This window comes from Hemicordylus capensis, chromosome 5, assembly GCF_027244095.1.
Source record: "Hemicordylus capensis ecotype Gifberg chromosome 5, rHemCap1.1.pri, whole genome shotgun sequence".
Classification (NCBI taxonomy): domain Eukaryota; kingdom Metazoa; phylum Chordata; class Lepidosauria; order Squamata; family Cordylidae; genus Hemicordylus; species Hemicordylus capensis.
In genome coordinates, this window is record NC_069661.1 from 236,592,261 (window position 1) to 236,611,997 (window position 19,737).

General features: G+C 43.4%; 1 protein-coding gene across 11 annotated transcripts in view; it reads left to right on the forward strand.

The window, feature by feature from the left end:
• Positions 1–19,737, forward strand: part of WNK1 (WNK lysine deficient protein kinase 1) — a 195,346-nt gene that overhangs the window by 163,112 nt on the left and 12,497 nt on the right. For 6 of the 11 annotated variants that reach the window (XM_053251646.1, XM_053251641.1, XM_053251637.1 and 3 more), the window contains 7 exons: positions 176–245; positions 1,394–1,467; positions 1,888–2,525; positions 3,195–3,397; positions 4,192–4,383; positions 5,405–5,497; positions 16,569–16,610. In XM_053251646.1, the coding sequence (XP_053107621.1) occupies positions 176–245; positions 1,394–1,467; positions 1,888–2,525; positions 3,195–3,397; positions 4,192–4,383; positions 5,405–5,497; positions 16,569–16,610 (1,312 nt within the window). The remainder of the gene's footprint in view (positions 1–175; positions 246–1,393; positions 1,468–1,887; positions 2,526–3,194; positions 3,398–4,191; positions 4,384–5,404; positions 5,498–16,568; positions 16,611–19,737) is intronic. The other 5 variants (XM_053251639.1, XM_053251638.1, XM_053251640.1 and 2 more) reach the window with 5 other exon arrangements.

Here is a 19,737-nt window from a genome sequence, read left to right on the forward strand (position 1 = left end):
ATCAGTTTTAAAATTAGGTGGGCTTGATTTGCTGCAGTGGAAACTCTTCAGGGCTTTCTCTTGGTATTAGGTTTAAGAGAACTGATAAGATTCTGTGAATAGCCACAGGCAAATTTATTTTCCTGGGGGTGGGGGAAATAGGCTGTGCTAAAGACACTTTTTCTTGTTTCTGTAGCTTCAGCCACTTGTGGCTCCCACAACATCTACTGGAGTGGTATCTACAACTGAACAGCCCACATATACTGGTAAAAATCTTTTGGAATGAACAATTGCTGAACAGGAAACTTGGCTGTTTGCCTTTGTTAAAATTGCAGGATTTGTTCAAGGATCCTGTTAATAGGACTGTAAACTCAAGTGATTGCTTTGAAATAAATGAACAAAATCTGATGAAGTAGAAAATCTGAGTGGCATTGGGTGGAGGTTTATGTTTGGCTACTCAAGAGCATAAAAGGCAGACTGGACTTCCTGTATGTGAAACTGAAACAGTCTATAGGAGTACATTCCTTTTCAGTATAATGGATAATTAGCATTTCATGGACAATTAGCATTTATCCTCTGCTCCCTAACAATGCCTTAAGGTCCACACAGATCAGGGAATTATAGCAGATCTGTCACAATTTTTTGTAAGCTGCCTAGAGTGTTTGGAATCAGGCGGTATATAAATTAGATAAATAAATAAATAATTATGGTGCCGTTTTGGTTTAGTTTAGTCTTATCCTTGTAGCAATAGTTTATTAGCCTATATAATAGCTAGGTGCCATAATGAATTACCAGTATTTTCAGTTTTCCTTTGGTATACTAAATTTTAAGGTCCACACAGTGCTGAGAACAGAACTGAAATCTTTGTAATGGCTAATATTTCTTTGCTGAAGAAATCTTGGAATGAATATAATAAGTACTGCATGCTCTTTGTAGAGTATGGATACTATACAGGGTTTTTGTTTTGTTTTGTTTTTTTAAACCTCTTTCCTCTTCTTAGCCCTATGCAGTCATTCTTTTTTAAAAAGCTGTACTTGCGGACAGCTATCAAAAGTGGCCAGAAGTCCTGCACCCACCCATCACACCCCCTTGCATGTGCTGCTCACAGTTACAGCAGCAATTATCTGGAGAGGCGAATGCTGTATGCATGATGGCAGACACTTTCATGATTGGGAGACTAGGGACTTCTAGCCCTCTTTTGACTGCACGTGCGAGTACAGCTTTTTCTAAAGAATGTCTGAATAGGGCTCTTGTTTTCTGCTTAACTATAAAAGAAAAGACTCCAAAAGCTACTAAAGTAGTTGAGGTTTGCTGCTTTTGATATACTGATGAGAAATTAGGAGTTGACTCTTCTCTGATCATTCTGTTCACAAATGTAATGGAAGAAATTCTCTTCCCTCTTCCTTGGTTTCAGATTCTCAGGAAGCAGAGAACTGTGCCACGACTACATCTTCAGGGGTTGCAGTTCTTAAGATGGGTCGTTTTCAGGTATTTTAGCAAAGCGTGTTTAAAGTATTTAACTTCCCTATCTTTCATAGCTACCCTGTAGTTTTGATAGCTCTTATTTTATAGCTAGAGGAACTGAGGTTATTGGAATACCATGCCTAGTTACTATGGCTGAATGGGGACATCAGTATAAGTCTGTCTAACCCAACAGTACAGCCACTTTAACTTCTGAACAATGCTGAATTCTGACATTCTAAAGAGTTGTCCATCTAGTCTCAACCATTACTCAGTCTCATTTTGTGACTATGGCATTTAGTGACAACTTATGTCTTATTGATAAGTAGTCTGATGTAATGGTTGGCTGCTTCACTTGGGTACATATTTCCCTAGCGAGATAATCAAATACTCTCTTTAAAATTGTCCTGAAAATATAAGATTTTAATTTCATGTCTCCATCTCTAGGTGTCAGTGGCAATGGATGAACAGAAAGAGAGTGGAAGTAAGCCCAAGCACTTTGACACAACCACCTCAGATTCCTCATCTTTGTCTAGCAGCAGCCCAGAGAGTACTCTGGTGAAGCCAACTTCCAGTGGGACAACTGAGGCCATTGCTGTTACCTCAGATGTGGTGGATGGAGTGTTTTCACAAGCTTCCACCATACAGTTTCAGCCAACTAAGGTTGGGCGTTTCCAGGTGACAACAACAACAACAGACCAAGTGGGTCGTTTTTCTGTGTCTAGAACTCAAGATGAGGTGACTTGTGTGGAGACAGAGACCCCTGCTATAGTTCCTCTGTCCATGGAATCAGAGCAAGTTCCTTCTCCACTTGCAACTCCTAAATCAGAGTTTGCCGAGAGAAGGCCTTCTCTGCATCTGAATGGGCCATCATCTGAGCTAGAGGCTGCCTTTCTAAGTGGGGGAGCTAAGGAGATGGATGATGGTTCAGGGAGTCCAGACTCACTCCATCCACCTGGGTCAAAGATCAGTCTTCCGGTCCAGAGCCTTAGCAACTCATTCAACTCTTCCTACATGAGCAGTGATAATGAGTCAGACATAGAAGATGAAGACTTGAAGTGCGAACTGCGTCGATTACGGGAAAAGTAAGATTTCTTCTTTCATACATGCTTGTGGAGACTTGAGAAGTATTGTTTGGTTCAAAGTTTTCCCCCATGTAATGTAAAACAGAAACATTCTCCATCATCATTAAGGTGTATTCAACACTTGCAAGGAATTTATAGTTAAGCCTACAAAAGACCTTCCTTGATTTTTCTAATGGAATTAATGCATGCTCATTTATATTATTAGTTTTATTATCATCACCCCTATGTTATGGATAGGAAGCAAAGTCTGAGTGAATAGTATCTTGCCTAGGCCACTCCACTGAATTCATGGCAGAGGCAAAATTTGAACTGGGTCTTCTGCTCTACAGCTTAGTGTTAGCTGCTATGCTAAAGGAATGCATGAGTATTCTAGCTCTCCAGTGCTTGTGCTTGGTCTAAAGTTGCTGGCTTTATAATGGAACATAGGAACATAGAAAGCTGCCATGTACTGAGTCAGACCGTTGGTCTATCTAGCTCAGTATTGTCCACACTGACTGGCAATGGCTTCTCCAAGGTTGTAGGCAGGAATCTCTCTCAGCCCTATCTTGGAGATGCCAGGGAGGGCAAATAACATTTTAACATCAAATTGCTTACTGTCCATTTGAATTGGGCTAGGCTGGAGTTGTGAGAAGGGGAGAAGTGAAATGATGTCATATTTCTTTTGTTTAGGCACCTTAAAGAGATCCAAGAGCTTCAAAGTCGTCAAAAGCAGGAGATTGAACTACTTTACACAAAACTGGGAAAGGTACCTCCAGCAGTAATCATCCCTCCAGCTGCTCCTCTCTCAGGGAGGCGGAGAAGACCTACTAAAGGAAAAAGCAGCAAATCCAGCCGTAGCAGTTCCCAGGGTAGTAAGAGTCCTCAAATTTTGGGTAAGGTTGTAATAGAATGGGCCATGGGCAGGGCAGTGTCTGAGTTGTTGTTTGGGTAGGGTGCCTATTGTGGCCGTGACGTGCTACTTTAGAAAGTCTTTGAGGGTTTGCTTTTGCTATCCTTTGCTTTGAAGTTGCCATTCTCCTTCAGGTTGCCAATGAAGAATGGTGTTTTTTTTTTTAAATTCTGCTCTTTCTCCAAGGAAGTTGGTCTACATGATCTGTCCCTGTGTTTCACCCTGTGAAGTAGGTTAGGCTAAAAGAAAGTGACTGGTCTAGTGAGCTTTGTTGCTGAACAAAGAATCCATAATCTTGAATCCAGGTCTCCTTCCAAGTCCAATACTCTGTGTCCATTATACTACACTGGCTCTTATTTTGTAGAAAGCTTAGGTTGTATCTCTAGCAATCAGTGTGTGTCTCTCTCTTTCACAGTCCTTCATATTTTAGATGACAATTCAAGAAGCACTGTATTGTGCTCAGAAGCAGGTATACTTAAAGCCTTAATGTGTACCAGTAATCCATTCAGTCAAATATTCTTTCCATTTTTAGTGGAACAGGAGGATAGAAATCCTGTGAAAGCCATTCTCTTTGGACCTGTATCGGATTCCTCAGTTTTTCACACACTGGTCTTTTTTTACTACTTGCTGAGTTTAGCTTCATTTACAACTACCATTTCCCTGTATATGGCAGTAGAGGTCATGCTTCATGAACTGTGAACACCATGAATGTTCTCTGGGATGGAAAAACTGTTGTATTGCTAGTGTCCTAATTACTTACTTTCTCCCTGCACACAGGCAATCTGTCTGCTCAGAGTGCACCTTCAGTCTTACCACAACAGACCCTCCATCCTCCTGGCAGTGTTCCCGAGACGGGACAGAATCATCTGTTACATCCCCTTAAACCATCTCCTTCTAGTGAGAACCTCTACTCTGCCTTTACTAGCGATGGTGCCATTTCCATACCAAGCCTTTCTGCGCCAGGCCAAGGTAGGCATCAAAGAGAAAGACTTTACTTCGGGGGAGGGGAATAGTAAATATCCTGCTACTTTTCAGATTTTTACAAAAAGGGATAAAGTGTGTCTTTCCTTCCACATAATAGTTGTGATGGTGTATAAAAACTAGAGGCAGATAGTTCAAGAATAATTCATATCCTGGAGAACGTGTGGACCCGTCCACCACATTTAAATGTTGAAATCTTACCATGGTCTCTGGAAGAATCTGATTTGCATTTGAGACCCCCTTGAACTCATACATTGGACTCTCTGGAACTGATTGACTTCCAGTATAAGTGGTTGCTTAATTGTCCCCTCTGAAAACTTTGGTAAGGTTGGATTTAGTGTGTGAATATAAGACAAGAGGATAGGTAGCATACCTGCTTCTGCTTGTATTTTTAATGGATGTATGTGTGATGGTTTTTGTTTATCTGATTATAAGGTTTTAAATGTGATTTTTATAGAGTTTTACTGTAGTCTAACTTTTGTAAACTGCCTTGGGATGCCTTATGAAAGGTGGTATGAAAATTGAATGAACAGAGAAGGGATCAACAAATCAAGGAATGGAATATGGAAACTCATGCTTCTGTTCATTCCAAAATGACTGTGCTAGAGAAGGAAATCTGCTCTTCTCTCTCTAACCCTATGAGCCCTACTAACCTGTACCTCGCATGTCTTTCGAGTTGTGCAGTGTGTTATGTCAGTGTGTGCCTTTGCTATGATTTAGATCGCTTGTGGCATGCAACTCTGTTCCTGCTGGATTAACTGTTGGAGGCTAGCTCTGTTCCAGTGTAGGAACAAACATGATATTGGGGGGCCAAGGGGAAGAGAGCAGAAAAGAGGAGTCTTGACTCCTTGTGTCTTGCAAATGCCCCCCTACTGGTTCTCTCTCTCTCATGTCTTGCTAGTGCATTTCACCACTCCAGCCTAGAGTTTCTAACATCTTGTAGTTGTGTTCTGTCTCTTCTCTTCTCCTTGTTCTTCCCCCCCTTTTTTTGTTCTTGTTTTTCTCACAGGCTGTGTGAAGTTTAACTGTGCATCTGAGCGGGTGACATTCAAGCCTGGTGGCAGGAGGACCCGATTTCTGAGTACGCCCTGCTTGGCTCTTTGTGTGTAACACCTTTACTCCTTCCTCGTCTTTTGTTTTCTGCAACTTGGATCTGTTGTCACATGCCGTCCATTCACATCTGCCACCTTGTATCTCTCCAAACCCAGGGCTTGGCTGAGTTGCTCTTAAGCGTATCTTTCAGGAAGCAATTTTCTAAAACTGTGAGCCTGCCACAGCCCAAAGGTGCTCATGTTGGGGGCTGTGTGCTTCATGTTTTAGGTGAGACTTCAGGTAGCAAGGAAGGAAGCATTCTTCTGACTCCTTTATTCAGTTGGATAAGCTTCCCTGTGAGGACTAAGTAGTAACCTCAAGAAGTGAGCATCCACAGAGTGTGAAGGTCAGACATACAGGTGTTTGGGCTTTTCTTAGTAATTCACCTAAAGGCTATGTTACAGGCACAGGGCCAATTTACACAACTCTGGAGCATGGCTGGCCAGGTACATTTGGTCAGCTCAGGTTCAGCATGTGGTAGTGGTGGTCTTAATGCTTCAACATTAGCATAACATAGCAGTACTTCAGTCAACTCAAGATGGGACTGTGTGTGCTGTAGTGTTAGTGTTCATGATGACATACTCACAATTGCTCTCTGTTGATGCATTTCAGTCAAAGATGATCGCTCAAACACGTGGTGTGTGGTCAGCTGCCTTCCCTCGCAGGGCCATATGCATCTTGCCTTGTTAGTTAATGCTTTAAACCCTTTGGAGAAACAGCCAGCTTTTCTCAGGTTCTCTCCTCTCACCCCTGGAATGTTTCAGTAGGAAAGGTTCTACAGGTCCCCCTCCCAAGACTAAAATGGAAATCTGGGAGGAGGGGATGATAAGTTTTCTTATAAGTAGCTCAACATACTTTAGGAAGAGAGGTGTATAAACTTGTCCCATGTTCGTGTTAGTCAAAGAAGTGATGTATGCGAAGATGCTCATGAATGGAAAGTGGGAAATGGTTAATAACTACAGAGAGAGTGCCCCTTCCCTATTTCTGTGATTTAAAAGACATCTGTAATCTCTTAACTGAGATTTAAGATGCTTAAAACCTAAATGTCACCCACACAAATTCCTCTTGCTGCATTTCATGTGTTACTTAGTACACTGTTCTTGCAGAGTCTGGAACCTGTTTACCCTGTTGGACCCTGTGTTGTTTACTTCTGTCAAAAATGCTTGGACTATAGCACACAACTCATTCAAACAGATTAAAATGATAGCTAAGTGAACAGAACATTGAAAGTAGCTCTTCTTATTCTGCACACAGTTGATAGGGTCTACCTCTAACCTAAGGAGTTAGGTAGGGCCATGAAATATGTGAAAATGGATGGGTTTCATACCTATTTCCAGCTTCATGCATTGTCTGTTTATGCTGCAAATAGAATGTGTGTTTTCTGGATGCGATGCCAAATTTTATTTTATTCCTCCCAGACTTCCAAAACAAGCAAGATCCCTATTAATGGTGAGCCTCTGTCTGTGTATACTGAAAAGCAATTCAGCCAGGCCAGGGATTTTTCTGTGTCTGTAAACAATGAGCAAAGCAGCAATTTCCAAGATAGCCTTCTGTAAGGACAGCTGCAATAGGAATAAGATGACCAGATTTGATTTTAGGGAAGGTGAAAGAGAGCACCTTTTTGGAGTTAAACTTGCAGCACTAATTTGACCTCACTGGACTTGGTTTTCAGTTGCCTGGAGCCACTATTATACAGTGCATATTACATAATTTAATGTTTTAATCAATGAAACATTTATATCTTGGGTGTGATCCATTGAATCCATTAGAATGGGTTCTGCGCCTATGCTGAAGCCAGTTGGTGTGACGTGCCATAGCTCCTCTTGGTGCTTGCGCCCCACCCCACGTGACCCTGTGGCTATTTAAAGCGGGAGGAAGCGCCAGCACTTCAGTTTCTTTGTGTCCACCTTAGGGATCAATTCTTTGGTTTCTACAGTGCCTCGTTCTGGTTCCATGCATTTTCTGAGTGAGTTCTATAGGAAAAGAAATTGGGTTTGATCCTTTAAACTGACCCTTGGACTGTGTTCATGACCGAGTTTTGTGTTTGACGGACTATTTGTGGCGAGAGATTGGACAGATATTTTGACTTATAAATTGTAATGGTATGGATACCGCTAAACGCATTGAAAAGAGATTAGAGAAGAAAACATTTAAGCGCTGTTTGAAATATAGAGCAAAGTTGCTCTCCCAAGATGGCCATGATTTATGCCTGCTATGTATGGGGGAAACCCATAACACCTCAGTTTGTAAGGTCTGCCAGTCATTTTTAAAGCAAACACGGCGCAACTGGGAGCTTCGTTTTGAGGGCTGCACTTTATAATGATGTCTTACCTTTCCCTGGTCCATCGAATGAGGGAACAAATCCTTCTCCTAAGAAGGATAGCACAAGGGCTGTGGCTCTGACCCAGTCTAATACCTCGTCGCCAACTTTTAAATCTCCAAAGGCCTCAAAAAGTCATGGAGACAAAATGGAGAATGCCTTAGGGCACGCCAAAAAGAAGAGCAAAACTTCAACATCAAAGTCCACTCCTTCTCCTATGTCGGCACAGGATGTAGTCTTCGTGTTGGTGTTCAGACCAGCGACACAGAGTTCGTCAAGACTGAGAACAATACTGACTAAACAGACAACTACGATGCTGACTTCAACATCAATGGCTCCACCATCAGCATCTACAAGTTCCGAGCAAGCTCAACCATCGATGTCAACCGAATGGCCCTCAGCATCGACACAGGCCTGAACGTTGACGTCGAGAGAGTGCACACAAACAGCATCAAAGTCGACACTTCCAGCATTGAAACCTTCAACACTGAGGCCACAAAGCCCGCCTATTCAAAAAGGGCTGGTGTTGAGCGCTCTCTCATTAACCCTGGCAGCAAAGCCTATATGATCACCTTCGACACCGAGAGAAAAGGAGTTAACCTCAACTTTAAATACTCCTGTTATTTTAACAAGTTACTCCTCGATTCCGAGCACCAGTGACTTTTGAAATCAAGGAAGAGGATCCTCCAGGAGTTGAAGAGACAAGTGCACTAGATCCGAATACAGCACAATCTCTCCTGACAATGCTGGACTCTAATACAACTACTCGGTCTACTTTGAAGGGTGTTCCCCAATCGGATGAAGGGGAGACACATCCTCTACCCTGTCTATATGTCCTAGTCAACAGCTGCTCCTCAACTGTAGTACAACTGACTACTACATCTCCATGGCACACTTGGGTTCTCCCATGCCAACAAGTCAGTTGACTAACCTTGGCCAAACCTCTCCAGGATTGGCTTATAATTATGAAGAAGACAGGTCTTGGCGGTCAGGAGGATTCAATGGAAGTATCCCTCTGGCAAGTTCTTCCTCACATTCTATACCAGTGCGCACTTTAGCGGGAGGAGCTGCTCCTCATACATTGCCAACTAAGCTGAGGACAATAGCTGCAGTGACACAAACACTGACAGAGGCTCCATCCCCACTAAAGACAATGCTGCTTACCAAAAAAAACACAAACTAAAGATAAGCAAATGATATCAACAGCCATCCAGACAGACCTCTGGGAGTCTGCTTTGCCTATACCTACCACCCAGCTGGTTAAAGTCCCTTTTCCACATCCCTCTCTGCTACTATCGGGAGAGAGTCGTCATGGATCTTCAGATTTTGAATCTGATACTGAATCTACTGACCCAGACCCTTCACCTCATGTGGCAACGCCTTGGCGTATCATGTTCAACTTAGAGAAATGGCTTCTGCATTGTGTCTGGATCTGAAGTTACAGCTTGCCACAATTGATGACCTGGTCTATAACTTCATGGCAAAATCCTTATTGATGCAACCAGTGGCCTTGCCACTCTTAACAGTTATTTCAAAAGCTGCACAATGCACATGGGAAGTTCCAAATACTTCCACTCCAACCTCCAAAAGACTGGAAGGCCTCTACAGAGCGCAGGAACAGGAGAATACTTAACTAATAGAACATCCCATGCCAAAGTCTCTCGTGCCAAACTGTGCCACGTCCTCAAGATTGGGTAGATGTCACACAACACCTGCAGATAAAGGAGGGAGAAAATTAGATGTATTAGGAAGAAAAATGTATTCAACAGCATGCATTTCAGTAAAAATAGCCAATTATTCAGCCTGCATGGCAAAATACAATTATTGTCTATGGGTCTCTTAGGGTCAGGATCTGGATACACTTTCACCTGAGGAAATCAAAGCCCACTTTAAAAAGACATTGCAAAAATTGGTAAACTTAACACATCAGCAGCTAAGCACTGCAAAACACCTAGCGGAATCAGAGTCCAGAGCAGTGAGTGCATCCATAACCTTGCGATGCCATGCTTGGCTGTGCTCAGCAGCCTTACAAATGGACATGAAAGAGAAGATAGAGCGATTAACATTTGATGGTAAAGGCCTATTTTCGGAGCAGACAGATGCAAAAATGGAGAAACGTAAGAAATCCAAATTCACTACAAAGACTTTCACTTCTGCTTCATCATCTACTGCTTACACATCTAAATCAAAACACTTCATCCATCCATGTTCCAGCTTTAGGCAGCAGGACCGCAGACCAGTCTTATCAGCCTTATACTAAGTGACATTACCTGCAAAAGAACAAGAAAAACCAAGGCCAACATAAACAAGGAGAGGCCCAGAAACAGTGCCTTTGAGGCCCCCACAGCCCATCACACTCTTGTACATCAAAGGACACATTGCTAATGTCAGCCTCCCCCAACATCTGAGGACACTTATCAGGCATCATTAGGCATCAATAACATCAAATTGGCAAGCCATGCCCAAGCATGGTACCACATAACATCGGAGCGATGGATGTTGAAGATAGTCTCTTTGGGCTATGTGATAGAGTTCAAGGCTTGCCTAACCTTCAGCGGGCTACGCTTCACCAAAGCGACACCTGCCTTACAACAGGAGGTACGGAGCTACTGCACAAAAAAGCAATTGTCCAGGTGCAAAGGGCACAGAGGCGGGAAGGGTTCTACTCTCACTATTTTCAAATCTCCAAAAGAGATGTGGGAATTCAGCCTATAATGGATCTAAGGTATCTGAACAAGTTCGTCCATGTGAGGAAGTATCGGATGACAACGTTGCAAGACATCCTGCCACTTCTACATCAGGAGTGGTGGCTTGCAACATTAGACCTACGAGATGCTTACTTCCACATAGGGATCAGGCCCTCGTGCAAGACGTTTCTAAGGTTCACGGTGAGGAATTCAATTTACCAGTATCAAGTTATACTGTTTGGCCTCCGCACTGCCTCACGTGTATTCACCAAGTGCATGTGGTGCACTTGGCTGTGGTGATGGCACATCTGGGGATGAAAGGACTGGTGATTTACCTGTACCTAGATGACTGGCTCTTGACATCAAAAGACAAAGAGGAGTTACTTTCTCAGATCAAAGACTTCCTGCGCCTTCTCTGGAGCCTCAGTATAGAGGTCAACTGGAAAAAATCTCATCTAAACTCAGTGACATCAATATCACACATAGGGGCAGTTCTGGATACCCAGAAAGGAAGGGCATTCTTGCCACAAGAAAGATACCAAGCCATTTTGGAACTGGTGCATCAGTTCCAAACCAATCCAATCCAACAGGCTCGGCAGATCCAACGCCTGCTAGGCCTTATGGCCTCCTGCAAGACAACGGTACGATATACTCGCCTGAAAACGAGGAAACTGCAATTATGGTTCATATCGACCTTCAGCCAAAAAGTTGAGCCTCCCTCCACAAATTCTCCAATCACTAAGTTGGTGGACTCAGTCGGACAACCTTTTACAGGGTATCCCCTTTCAACTGTAAAACCCATTAGTATGGGTGACGACACCTCACTACGGGGCTGGGGAGGCTATTGCAGTGGCAGAGTAATTCAAAGCCAATGGACTTGGCAGCAGAAGCAGTTCCATATAAACTTCCTAGAACTCTTAGCAGTTTTTCAGGCCATGAAAGCTTTTATCCCAGTGCTCAGTGGGAGAGTAGTACAGCTGCAGTTGGACAGCAATTGCCTATCTAAACAGGCAAAGAGGGACGTGTCCAGATCTCTGTGTGCGTTGAGCATACAGATTTGGCACTGTTGCATCAGAAACAGCATCACCCCTTTAGCTATATACATAAAGGGGATGAAAAATGTTCTAACAGACAATCTGTGTCGCTTATTCACCAGGGACAAGCTGCACGAGTGGGAATTGAACAACAAATACCTGCTACCAATATTCAGAGCTTGGGGCTTCCCCCAAGTAGTCTTGTTCACGACAGCACTCAATGCCGTGTGCAGAAAATACTGCTCAAGAGTGGATCACGACCCACAATCATTAAGAGATGTGTTCCAGACGGACTGGTCACAACACTTAATGCACATGTATCCCATACATCCTCTGATGGAAAGAGTGGTGGCACATATTCTGACTTACCAAGTCAGGTGCATCTTGATCACTCCATGGTGGCCTTGACAACCATGATTTCTGCCTCTACACAAACTATCAGGACACACATACAGAAGGCGTCCACAGCATCAAGACCTTTTGTCTCAAGGAAATGGATAGGTACTGCACCCAGAGGTACCCACTCTGCTACTAACAGCATGGAGGATAGGCTTCTGAATAAAATAATACTAAATCAGAGAAAGCATTCCACTTGGAGGAACTATGCTAGCAAATGGAAACGTTTCACTTGCTATGCTGCCACCAATAACTTTCAACCTCTAAAGGCTACTTTCAGACAGGTCCTCCTATATCTTACTTGGTTAAAGACCTCACAACTTTCGAATGTCTCCATAAAAGATAACTTAGCAGTGATCTCTGCAAGACATCCAGGATGGGATGGAAAGATGGTATTTTCCCACCCCAGCTGCAAGAGGTTTCTGAAAGGTCTCACCAATCTGTATCCTCCAGTAAAACAGCCACTGGAACAGTGGAGTGTATCCTTGGTCCTTTAAGCGCTCAGGTGCGCCCTTTGAGCCCCTGGCTCCAGCTAGCCTAAAGCTGGTTACTATAAAGACTGCCTTCTTGGTGGCTATTACAGCTGCTCTAGAAAGACAAAGTTGTTCATACCCTGCAAAGGAAGGTCTGTGGGTCAGGCCTTGTCAAGACAAAGGCTATCCCACTGGCTAGTAGAGTCAATCTTAATGACTTACAAGTTACAAAAGGTACAGCCTCCTAAGTCTATCAAGGCACATTCAACCAGAGCTTATGATGCCTCAGCGGCTCACTTATCTGGCATATCTTTTCAGGACATTTGTAGGGCTGCAACCTGGTCCTCGGAACAGCCCTTCATAAAACACTATGCCATTGACTTGCGCTCTGCAGCAGAGGTGAATTTTGGGAGAGGTGTTCTCAAAAGGGTGTTACAGTGACACTACTGCTTCCTCCTCCTAAAGGAGCTAACTAAACACCCATTCTAAAGGATTCAACAGATCACGTCCCAGATAAACAGGTTGCCCACTTGTAACTGATGACCTGGTAGTTATCCGTTGACATCCATTAGACCCTCCCGATCCTCCCCTCTGCAGTAGTGCTCAAGTCTTCCATGTAGGACTTGCCTCTTGCTCTAGAGATGTTCGACTGCTTTAGCGGTCTCCAAGGAATTGAAGTGTGGCGCTTCCTCTCGCCTTAAATAGCCATGTGGTCACATGGGGCGCAGGAGCCGAGAGGAGCTGTTCTACTCCAGACCAACAGGCTTCAGCACAGGTGTAGAACCCATTCTCATGGATGTCAATGGATCACTACCAGATCATCAGTTACAGGTGAGCAACGTGTTTATCCTGCCTTTTAGTTCATAGGTAGACACAAGGTAGCTAACATCGGAAAAACCAGTGAAGTCACAACGCCTTTACAGAAATGCAAGTGTTATCCCTGTCCTAGGCTTCTTTACACATTTTTAAGCAGGTAGTTCAACGCACAAATAAAGGCTCTGCAAATGACTATATGGCTAGGAAGAAAAGTAGGTTCTCCTGTAAAATACTGAATTGCAGTAAAAGAGAACAGATGCCTTAATCTTGTGTAGTCGTAGGAGATGATAAATCGTAAGGATGTGGCTAATGACTGGTTCCCCATCCAAAGCTCTACTTGATCTGGTGGATACAGAGGTGACTCGGGCAGTTGATACCATTGCTTCTAAGTGCCTTCACCTGCAGTACAGAGCCGATTTGGTTCCTTGGTTCTCCCGGGAGGGCAGTAAAACAGGCCAAGAGACAGCTAGAGTGTAGGTGAAGGAAAACCTGATGCAAACCTTGACTGAACAAAGATTCACTCATTGAGCCAACACTTTGTGGTGATGGCAAAGAAGCAATACTTCTGTGCCACATTGTTTTCAAATCATGGAGTGTCATGCAACTCCAATGATGTGCAGGAACCCTTGGCAACACCCTCTGACTTGCTTGCAAACAAAGCACTTTGAGAAGCAAATTGCTCACATCCACTAAATGTTAGACATTGCTAGTTGTGCAGTTCAGTCTAGAGCGGTCTAGAACATGCCATCTGGCTGTGTTTTGGGTATGACTTTCAGTTACTGTGGCCTGAGGACGTAAACGAAGTACTTGGAGGGAGGTTTACTGTATGCCTTGCTCTTCATTATTGATAACAGCTTGTTGAAGGGGATTGATTGACTGGGTCCAAGAGGTGATAAATGCATTGTTAGTGGGAGTAGTCCTGGCCACCTTGAAAGAAGCAATTAAGACTACTCAGTGAAGAATGCAGCAAATTGTAGCCAGTTATTAATATTGTCACCTTTTGGCAAGGCATTTAAGTGAATAGTTTTCATGCAGCTCCAGGTACTTTAGGGAAAATTTATGTTTTAGATTGTTTCAGTTTGAGTTCAAGCCTGGTTTTGACATAGAAGCTATCTTGGTCACCTGATGCCTGGAGATGTGTACATAGTGGGAGTGTTACCCTGCTAATTTTCCTGGACCTCTCAGCAGTTTTCAATACCATCAACCCTGATATTCTTCTGAAAAGGCTTTCTGGATTGGGAATTGGAGGTATGGTGTCTTGGTGGTTCTATTCCTACCTGGATGGCCAATTCCAGAAGGTGGTGCTCTAGGATTTACTGCTTGGCCTCATGGCACTTATGCTACAGCGTTCCACAGGGTTCTGCCTTGCCTCCTATGCTTTTCAGAATCTACATGAAACTGCTGAGTGAAGTCATTAATATGCTGATGATACCCGTGCTTTGCATCAGACAGATGGGGCAGTAGAGTGTAATTGGATGAGTGCCAATAAATTGAAGCTCAGTCCTGACAAGATGAGGTACTGTGGTGGGGAGTTCATCTTCCTGAAGAGGTTATGTTCAACCTGTTCTGGATGGGGCTGCACTCCCCTTAAAGAAGAATGTTTAACTGCTTGGGGTTACTTGTAGATCCAGCTCTGTCACTGGTGGCCCAGTGGCATGGAGCACCTTCTCCTAGCTGAGGCTAATGCTAGCTGTAGCCCCTTTTTGGAAAGAGTGAGCACAGTCACAGTGACCCATTCTCTGGAAAACTCTAGGTTAGACTGCTAGAGTATGAGGGGCAGTCTTTGAAGGTGGTTTGGAGATTGCAGTTAATGCAAAGAACATCTGCAAAGATACTTGAGTGGGACAGGCAGTAGAATTGCATCCCATCAGTGCTTAAAACTCTCCCTGGCTCCCATTCTGTTTCTGAGCACAATTCACAGGGCTGATGCTGACTTTCAAAGATTTACATGGCTTACGACTTGGGAACCTGAATCAGCCCTCCATGGGCCTTCTCTAGTATCGACCTGGCAGGCTGCTGTACTAATCATCCGATGTCATTCTCAGAGTACCCCCACCATCTCAAGTGGGGCAAGTGGCTACGGGAGGAAGGGCATTTTCAGTGATGGCACACAATCTATGAATTTTTTTCCTGGGAGACTTGCCTGATGCTGCCTCAGTACTAGGCAAAAACCTTTTTTATTTTTCCAGGGTTTTAACATCTGATGAGTTTTAAAACACTTCTTAAATTTCTGCTTTTGTATGTATTTTATGTGGATGTCTTTGTATTATAAGAGCAGCCCTGCTGGATTAGGCCCAAGGCCCATCCAGCCCAGCATCCTGTTTCCCAGAGTAATCCACCAGATGCCCCTGGGTAGCCCACAAGCAGGAGACAAGGGCATAACCCCTGCTCTGCTGTTGCTTCCCTGCAACAGATATTTAGAGGTCTTGCCTCTGAACCTTGAGAATCTCAAAATAGACAATTTCACACTGTGTAGCTGCTCTAAAGCTGCATCAACCAGGGTCAGTTCTGCATGATTTTTTTTTTAAATTATTTATTTTTTTGATACAGTGAGACGCAGCACCTGACTCTCAATGTTGTGTCTCAGTTTATTGCAGCTGTTCTTGCAGCTGTTCTGTATTGCAGCTGTTCTGTATAGGGGGGCAATACTTGTGGAAGCACAGCTTGGCTTGATGCTTAGTTTCTTTTTCACCTGATCCCCTGTCACAGACTCTAGGATAGTGGGGGAAGGTCTTTAAGTTAGGAGCTGGGCTCAGTAACAGATGGTTTTCTCTGTAGAGTTGGAGAAAAAGTAGAAGACATTCAACAGATTATGTTCCTATCTCTGGTGGCACTGACATTCCAAGAAATGGGGAACTGGGTTAAATAATGGCATCATGGAACCACTATAGCATATTCCATTAATATGCCTCAAAGCAGCAATTTACATCATTTTGTTTAGTCAAAAACCCAGAATCTCAGACCAGTTTGGGCAAAATCAAAGCTTTATTTCAGTGCTTAGATTTTGTTTGAGTTCCAAGCCTAACTGGACTGAACTTAGATATACTCCAACACGAAGATAATTTGAACTGTTTGAGAATCTAACCCAAACTGATTTGTTTTCCTAGTTAAAAATTAGTGGGTTAAATGACGAGACTAATATTTGAGTAACAGAGGGATGTGTAACTAAATGCACTTTATTCAGTGGTATGCTGCCATGTTATATCAATAGCAGAATCTCTTGAAATAGTCAGTCTCCAAGGAACAGTGCACTGTTGTGTCCTCCCCTCTTTCTCGCTAGGCTTTTTGTGCTGTTTGATTGACACTAAATGTTTCTCACTTTCTCTTTAACAAATTGCTTTCTTTTGTGCTTCAGGGAAGATGGTGAAAAAAGTCTGTCCTTGCAACCAACTCTGTAGTAATTATTGCATTTTGGTTACTTCTAAACTCTGATTGCCAAGCTGCTGTCTTTGAGTTTTCTTCCGATCCCTGAAGCTTAACCTCCCTGAATCTGTCTTGAGCACAGCATTTGTCTCTTGTCCATTTCCATTATCCCATCTGTGTTCCTGCACTAAACACGGCAATAGGCCTGGCCACCTCACAATTGCTGTTCTGTGCTGGAAAGACTTGTTTTGACTTTTGGCCACTCTGTGAACTCCTTGCTGATGAGTAGTGATGCTGAAGTGTATGTTAGCACCAGTAACTTGAGCATCTTGGGTTGGAATACAAAATCTCCCTATGTGCAAGGGCTTTGTTTGAACCAAGTGTAGGAAGAGCTTCCATATTTTGAAGAACCAAATGTGTCAGCATGTACCTGCAACTTAAAGGTGTTAATGAAGAGAGAATTGATGGTGTGCTGAGGTTGATCTCTCTCAGAAGCAAACTGGCAGAGTTAAGAGGGAGGGATTCTCAGAGGATGGAAGCATGATATGGCCCCCCAGGCCAAGGGAAAGAGGAGAGGAACTTTTGTTCAGTGGTATGAGGAGCCAAAATGAGATTCTCCAACGTTTGCTGTGACTGAGCAAGATTGGAGGGAGGTTTTTTCCATGATCACTGATCTAAGTGCTTGTCAGGCGCTTCTTGATGGCTGAATTTCCAATTGGTTTCTGAAATGAAAATTGGGGGTGGCTGCCAATATAGCTCATATTTAATATCTTAGTCCCTTGTATTTTTGCCTTGGTGATCCTGTGACAATCTCTTGCATTACAAACAACTTGCATGAAAGAGAGAGCCAAACATTAATATGCACTCTCCCTGTCTAGGATCACATAGCTAATAACACCAATCTCCTCTCCATATTTGTCTTTGGAAATATTCCAGAGGTTCAAGCAGTATAGCGTTTAGGCTTGTTCTCTGGGTTCTTTGAATAACCAGCATAGAGAGGGGAGTTTCTGGCCATCAGGAAGGGACTGAAGGAGATGTGCTGATCCCTGCATGAACTTTTTGATCACAAACGCTCTGATTTTCAGATATTTTTGTTACCTTGTGTCAATTTTTTTTCCTTCCCTTTTTGTCACTGTTGCCTGTATCTGTACTGGTTACTCTCCTGATTGTTCCTTATCAGTTGGGTGTGTGTGTCAGTCCCTCCTGCACTATATGGTTGAGTCTTGTTGCATTACAAAAATGAATTTCCTTTGCATGTTACACAGATATTTCTGCTGACTGCATTCCTTCCCTTCATCTGGGCAGAGGATTCTTCTCTGCATTTCTGCATGTGGCTGAGCACCACTTGACTCAGCAGAGTTTGAGGAGAGGGCTGCCTCTTTCACTGCCTTACCTAGTGCTATCTGCTTGTTCACATGTCATAGTGCAATAGCACCTTGCTCAGTTGCTGTAACTTATAAGGATGTTTTGTGTTTACATCTACTCTGGCCTGGATTCAGGGAGACCAGCTTTCTCCCTCAAAAGCAGGGATCCAAAGTTAAGTTTGCTAGTAACTATGGCTTCATGTACAACTACAAGAGCAAGTTCCTGAGCAACGGGATTGGAATATCAGAACTTAATGGATTTTGTTGTGTACAATAGAGATCCATGGTTCCTTCCTGCTTTCTGTGGAGTGGGCATAGAGTGATGAATCATGTTCCCTCACAAAATGGGCTTTTTATCTGTGCAGTAGCCCCCTTGAAACAATTCTTCAGCTCCTCAAGGCACTCTTGACTCCACCCACCACGCACAAGGCATATCTGTTTTAGCAGTTAGAGTGCCCATTGCTCAGTTCCTTCTCACCTGCCGTGGCATTCTCCTCTTGAAGGTTTTGCTCCTCGATGGAACTTGGTTCTTGTGAGAGATCACCACTATACTTTTAACCTGGTTTTTGAACTCGAGACAGTTTAATGTTGCTCTTTTGGACAGAGATTAGTACTGGTACTAATGGACAACAACAAAATTTTTAAAAATATTCTTTTTGTAGAGGGACTCCTCCCTCCTCAGACAGGCATGATCGGTGTTTAATTTGTTTGGGTGAACATCATTACATTAGAGCTTGAAAATTAGAGCACACAAGAAAATCAGGGAACTCTCAGACTAAGAGCAACTTTATACAAAAATGTGTTAAGACTTCGATCACCCATGCTGTGGTCACCAGTGCCCAACATCTTTTATGCTTGTTGCTGATAGTCTATCTGCAGGATTGATATCGACATAGGAGAATCTCAGACCCACTGCTGGGAGAAGGAGCTCTTAGAGTAGATGTTTAAGAGGCCTGAAGATATCAGCAAAGACGGGTATCACCAACGTAATAAAAAATGGAGACAACAGAGGGATGATTCTCCTAACCACTCAGGATTGAAGCACAGATGTATCTTGACATCGACACCCAACCCAACCCAACCTCGAGGGATAGTCTTCATTCCACATCTTAGAAATCAGCTACCACTCCAATGATGGGTTCAGGGATATCTCCCCATACCCCCTCACCTTCTGCAGTTAACTTTCAAACCGATTCAAAGAACACTAGTATCCCCTCAAACATTGGCGTCATTGTCTGTATCGGGTACAACTTCAACACCAATCCTAATAAAGCACCTCTTTTGATTACTGATGATGGAATCGACATAAACATCAACTATCTTCATCCCAAGTTCTCGTCTCCTTCGATTCTGAATACACAGGCAACCCCACAACAGGATGTTGCAGGCACCTACTATGCTTCACCTGTCGTGGATTTTTTGCCTGAGAATTTCCCAAACAATTCTGACCAGGACAAAGATTCCAATTCGAGTTTTAAAAAAAAAGGACAATCTTCTAAAGAAGCCTCCCTGACTGTACCTGTGCCAGATAAGACTGCTTCAAAGAACTTAGGAACATAGGAAGCTGCCATATACTGAGTCAGACCTTAGGTCCATCTAGCTCAGTATTGTCTTCACAGACTGGCAGCAGCTTCTCCAAGGTTGCAGGCAGGAATCTCTCTCAGCCCTATCTTGGAGATGCCAGGGAAGGAACTTGGAACCTAGATGCTCTTCCCAGAGCTGCCTCATCCCTTGAGGGGAATATATCTTTCACTGCTCACACTTCTAGTCTCCCTTTCATATGTAACCAGGGTAGAC